The sequence below is a fragment of the Episyrphus balteatus genome, chromosome 1 (assembly GCF_945859705.1).
Source record: "Episyrphus balteatus chromosome 1, idEpiBalt1.1, whole genome shotgun sequence".
Classification (NCBI taxonomy): Eukaryota; Metazoa; Arthropoda; class Insecta; order Diptera; family Syrphidae; genus Episyrphus; species Episyrphus balteatus.
The window spans coordinates 22,934,988-22,940,987 of NC_079134.1; the positions used below are offsets into that span (position 1 = coordinate 22,934,988).

Consider the following 6,000-nt stretch of genomic DNA (forward strand, 5'->3'; position numbering starts at 1 on the left):
AACTTGATATTTTTCTCAACTACTTTCATAAAATATCAAACAATTTTATACCCAAATGTAAATATTTGAAGAGCAAATTAAAGAAATTTTAATTGGTTTTGATTTAATTTCTATATATAAATATTATTTTTACACAAGTGAATGTGTGAGTTTTGCATTAGGTATACTTTTACTTGTTTTGGGAAATATAATTTTGAATTAAAAAATACATTTAAAATGAAAAATGCACTCTGAATGATTCAGTTATGACTTGACTTTAATATAAATTGAAAACCATATAAGTCAATTCATTTACAGCAACCTTGAATTCTTAACCTACGTGAAAGTCAAAATTTTCAATTTAACCTATTTTAGCTTGGAATTTGATTTAATAACTATGACAATCGGCTAAGGTAAACATTTGGTAGAATGCACTAAGGTGCCTTTTGCATGACAGCGACGATATATAAATACATATCCAAATTGAGGTTGGTTACATTATGTCTATGGAGTTTGGTATTAACAACATAAGTCCAAAATCGTCGTTTTGAGATAAATGCATTTTTGAGTTAGAAAAATTCCTCCAAATCCAGTTTTATTTAATTCAAATATATTGGGATGCAATTTTTTTTAAGCGTATTTATATGTTTTTAATGAGATATGTTGTTTTGACCAAACTATTTTTCGTTCAAGAATAAGATTATTTCGAGTTGTGTAATTAATATTGGCATATTAGAATTAGTTTTATTTTTTTAAGAATTTTAATTTTTCGGATCTACCGCGATTTAATTTTGTTTTTTAAACGAATCAATCGATTAAAAGATTTTCCCGTCATTTCCGTCATTGATCAAAAATGCGGAGGAACTGAGTTGTGCTGTTTTGACCAAACACTTATTTAAAAGCTTAAACATTTTTGATTGGTCAAAACAGCACAAATTGGAGTTATGCCATTATGATTAAACATAATTTTAGAAAAAGGAGTTAAGTGTGGTTGGGGGCATTGAATATCTTTGGAACTAGTTTACTTAGTGTTGTGCTGTTAAGATCAAACGAAAATAGATTTTTTTTTAAATACTTAACTTATTTTCGAAAAAAATGGACTTATGCTGTTAATACCAAACTCCATTGATGTGAACAATTAAGTTAGTAATTTTTTAATAGTTAGTTTATTTTAAACTGATGTGACTGTCTGTACTTTTTTAAGAAAAAAAAAAAACTAAGCTACTTCCATGGCACGCAAAATATGTCCATGGTAAATGCAAAATCTCAAATTTTTGTATAAAAGAAAAATAAAAAATAAAAAAAAATGTTTCCAAATACAGTTGACTCTTAAGTCAAACTCCCTTTAAGTCGAATTTTAATCTAAGTCGAACTTTTTCACAATTTTTAATGAACAATTTTGAAGAAAAAATATTAAATTAATCCCTCTAACTCGAATTTCCCTCTAACTCGAATATTTGTAATTAATTGTGTAAGCTAATTTTAGTCAAAGCTCAAAATGGTTAAAGATAAAAGTCAAAAAAATTTTCAACACGGGAAACTGGTTTTCAACAAAAATGTAAAAATTTATTTTGATAAATCCAAAAATTTTGGATTCATGTCTTGTCTGATTGCTATCTCATCAGTTACAGCCTCTCAGTGTGGTTTACTATCTCAAATACAGCTATGGAGGAGCTCCGATTACTTGAATTTACTTACCTGCTTCAGATTCATTGGAATCTGAATCAGACATCTCTTCAACAACTTCTCATCAAAATTTAAAATTTAATTCATGGCAATTTACCAATTTTGTTTTTTAAACTTTTCACACAAGTGTTTTAAATTTTTTTAATCTTCATTCATAAGATCTTATTTTAGAAATGATTAACAATGTTTAACTTCTGACAGCTTACACAAAATATACATTTTTGGACTTAGGATGATTGATCTACACGTACAAAAATGTGCAAACTCATAAAAGTACTTAGCCTATTAAGACATCCTCTTTTTATGTAAAAAGCATTTAAACTTTTGATATCTTCAAGAAAATCAATTTAAAATTTTGCCAAAAACATTAAAAATGCTTTTAGCAAGAAAAAACCATATAACTTTTATTGTTTTTAATAAAACAAAAAAAAAAAATATTTTTCAATTTATTTTAACTTGTCAAACTTCAAATGGTTCTTCTTTAAAAAGCCCCCAAAAAAATATTACTTCAATCATCATCAAACTTCAGGCATATTTTTTGTGTTCCTATCCAATAATTTTTTTAGGCCAAATCGTGATCCCATAGTTTTAGGTAACAAAAAGCCAAAAAATTAAGTACATACAACTCCACCAATTTGTAGTCTCTCGTCAGTCACCGGTAATGGGAAAAAAAATATGAAATTCAATAGATTTGGTATTATCGATAAAAATGGTCAGTTAACACACCTCAAAACAATAGGATTATCTAGTTGTTGTTTTTTTTTTTTTGTATGTTTCCCAATTTGACAAGAGAAAGCTTTTTTACGATTATATGTAATGAGATATACAACATGACATTGAATTAAAAAAAAATAAAAAAAAAATATTTTTAAAAATTTGATTGACAACCCGAAAGACAAGTACCAAGATAAATTAGTTTCTGAAGTGAGTGAGTGTGTGGGAAGACCATTTTGTAAAATTCCACTTAATTTTTTTTTTTAAGTTAAAGGTACCCTTTTTCACGTGTCATGTTGCGCTGCTGCTGCTAACAATTGAATAAGAAGATGAAAAAACAATTTTGTTGTGGTCAGTGAGTAATTGTTTATGCCTCACGGTTAGAAGAATAACAACAACAAAAGAACAATAGAAATACTGCCTTAAAGGGTGTAATTCGCTAGTTGGCAGTATTCCCATTGCAATTTTTCAATTATTTTAAATGGATCGTTTAAAAAACAATAACTTTTTTTACTAAAACGAAAGAGTTGAGGTTCAAACTTGATTATAGTCAAAGTCATCAGAATGAGACAAAAGGAAAGTGAAAAGTTGCAATTTAACTGAGGTAAATAAGAGATTAAAAGGACTTAGTTCATTTCCTGAACTAAGATAGGCAAAATTAAGGTTCTTTCTGACGAATAGGGTAAATATATCAAAATCAACAAATAACCTCCACCCAACAAACAAACAAATTCAACTCACCTTTAATATACACCTTCCCAATGGTTCCTTTTCCGGCACCGATACATTGTAAAAGCTCTGATCAAAAATCGGCTCATTGTCGTTGACATCATGAATTGTTACCAAAACGGTAGCTGTCGACGATAACGGTGGATGTCCATTATCCTTTGCGACAATTTTCAATTGCGGAACCGGTTCCGTCTCGCAATCTATATGCGCTCGTGTTGTTATTAATCCAGTATGTGCATCAACCTGAAACCATTGCGAGTGCGTTTCGGGCGTATCCACCAAGGAGTAAATCACCGCTGAGTTATTGCCCTCATCCTTGTCCACAGCTACCACTTGAATGACGGAGGTACCTGGATCAGCTACCTCCATAACATTCGCATAGTAGACGTCCTTTTCGAATTCCGGTGCATTGTCGTTAATATCGGTCACGCGAAGGTAGATCGTCTTCGAGGCGTGCAACGGTGGATTGCCATTATCCGTTGCCACAACATTCAACGTGTAGTTGGGCTGCATTTCACGATCCAGTGGCAATGCAACGATGACCAGGTAAATGATGTTGTCACGTGTCGTTAGACCGAAATGATCGCCACCACCTTGCAGCGTGACATTCACATTCGAGTATTCGGTTTTGGAGTCGGGGTCGTTGACTGAAATTCGGGCAACAAATTCACCAGGTTGGGCACTTTCGGAGATTTTTGGCGTAGCATCGTCACTGAGGAAGATCACACTGATAGTGGGTTGGTTGTCATTGACATCGGTCACAACGATGGACACGAAAGCGGTTGTCTCGAGTGGCTGTTCGCCATGGTCCTTGGCCACTACCACCAGTTCGTGCAGTTCCTTGGCTTCGAAGTCGAGTGGCTTGTTGACGGATATCATGCCGGTGTGAGAGTCGATGCGGAACATTTGCTCCTTGTCACTTTGGCGTCGATTAATCGAATATTCGACCAGACCGTTTTCATCGGCATCGGTGTCGGAGGCGTACACCTGCAGCACGCTTGTCCCCACCGTGACGTTTTCGGGAATGTTGGCAAAATACCGACTCTGGTTGAATATTGGCTGATTGTCATTGACATCTTGGATGGTGATGTTGACAGTCATTTGACCCTTCAGAGGCGGACTGCCACCGTCAACAGCCTCGATAACCAGACTGTAACTGGGCGTTGTCTCCCGATCGAGGAATCCGAAGATCTGCAGATCCAAATAGTAAACCCCGTCCATTTCGCGATGCGGCGCTAAACGAAACGCTTCATTTGTATTTCCCGACACGATATTATAGGACTGGGTATTGAACGGTTCCAGATCAAGATCTCGCGCCGGATTTAACGTACGTTTGACCTCTTTCGGAGTGTTTTCGGGGAATTCGATATGCATGACAGGGGTGGGGAATGTGGGTGCATTGTCATTTTCATCGAGTACTTTTATCACTACGCGGACATTATCCCCGCTAAGGGGAATTGCCACCAGACTGTACGACGCGCGACGTTCTCGATCCAGCTGGATTTTAGTCCGTATTTCGCCGGTTGTGTGATCTATGGATAAATCTGTATCGACGGCACTACCGGGCACAGGCACTATTAAATATGGCGGACCACTGTCAACTCTGCCATTAACATCACCGATATAACCGATTTGACGCCCGATTGGCACCCCCTCGGAAACTTCTAAATTTCGAACATATTCGCTTGTAGCACCACCCACTGCCGAAAGTACTATACATATCACAAGAAACCATAGAACCATGGGATGCTTTCGACTTCTTTTACTATTTAATTCGGATTGGTGATGATGTTGTTGTGTCAGCCTTAAATTCTTATTGTTATTATTTTGATAATTTTTTATTATTGTTAATATTTTTTGTGTTGACTTGGTTTTCGATTTTTTACAAAATAAATATTGAGCCATTCTTACGAAGCCCATTTGCATGTGGCTTCGATTATGTTTAGACATTTCGTTCGCGAGTGATTCATTAGGGATTGTCGTAGGGGTCGTTTTGACGACAGTTTTTAAATGATATCCAAGTGGATCACCGTTTTTGTTGGAGTAATGACGGTGACATTGTTTATTTATTGGAATTTGCAGGTTTGAAGGCTCAAAATTTTGGATCTGGATTATCTGGAAAAAGAAAGAAGAATGTTATAGTTTTTGATTAAAAAACGTTTCAAAAGAAAAAAAAGAAGCTTAAAAGGCATGAATTATGATTAATAAAAATACTTTTTTTTTTCAAAATAAGATTAAGCTTAATGATCTAAATTTATGATAATTGGAAATTGTAAATATAAAAGAGAAATTCTCACGTTGGGCGCCATTTTTCTAGTGTTTAGAATAAAGAGCAAAGGCACTTGTAAAGTTTTATTCATTTTAATGGAACTGAAAGCGAAATTATATTTGTATGTATATATTTTTACCGACTTCCAACAAGGAGGAGGTATTCAATTCGCCTGTATTTTTTGTTTTTTTTGTTTTTTTATGTTTGTTACCTCATAACTTTGGACTGAGTGAACCAATTTTGATAATTCTTTTTGTATTGGAAAGCTGGTGGCTGTAATTTCGGTCAGTTAAAGCCATAGGAATTATTAGAAAAACCATAAATCCAAGTTTTGATCCATGGAAGTCGGTTTTGTTTTTTGATAAAAAAGATTATTTTTTTTTTTTTTCAACAAAAAACCAGGAATTCAATGAAACTATTCTCAATTAAAATGAACACAATGATTAAGAGACATTTTTTTTTAGGAGGACAAGGATTGTAAAAGACTATCAGAATGTAATTACTGAGGTTATTGATTGATAATATTGATTTTCTTTTTTAATACCAACAATAAATACTCAATATTAAGTTAAACACCTGCATTGGGCGCCATTTAATACAAAATTCAGAGTCATTAAAGGTTA

General features: G+C 33.8%; 1 protein-coding gene across 1 annotated transcript in view; it reads right to left on the reverse strand.

Moving 5' to 3' along the window:
* The window catches only part of LOC129914413 (protein dachsous), a 231,187-nt gene extending 225,974 nt beyond the window's left edge, over positions 1-5,213 (reverse strand). Inside the window, exon 1 of the mRNA XM_055993664.1 lies at positions 3,121-5,213. Coding sequence (XP_055849639.1) covers positions 3,121-5,058 — 1,938 coding nt within the window. The 5' untranslated portion in view covers positions 5,059-5,213. The remainder of the gene's footprint in view (positions 1-3,120) is intronic.
* Positions 5,214-6,000: the final 787 nt, after the last annotated feature.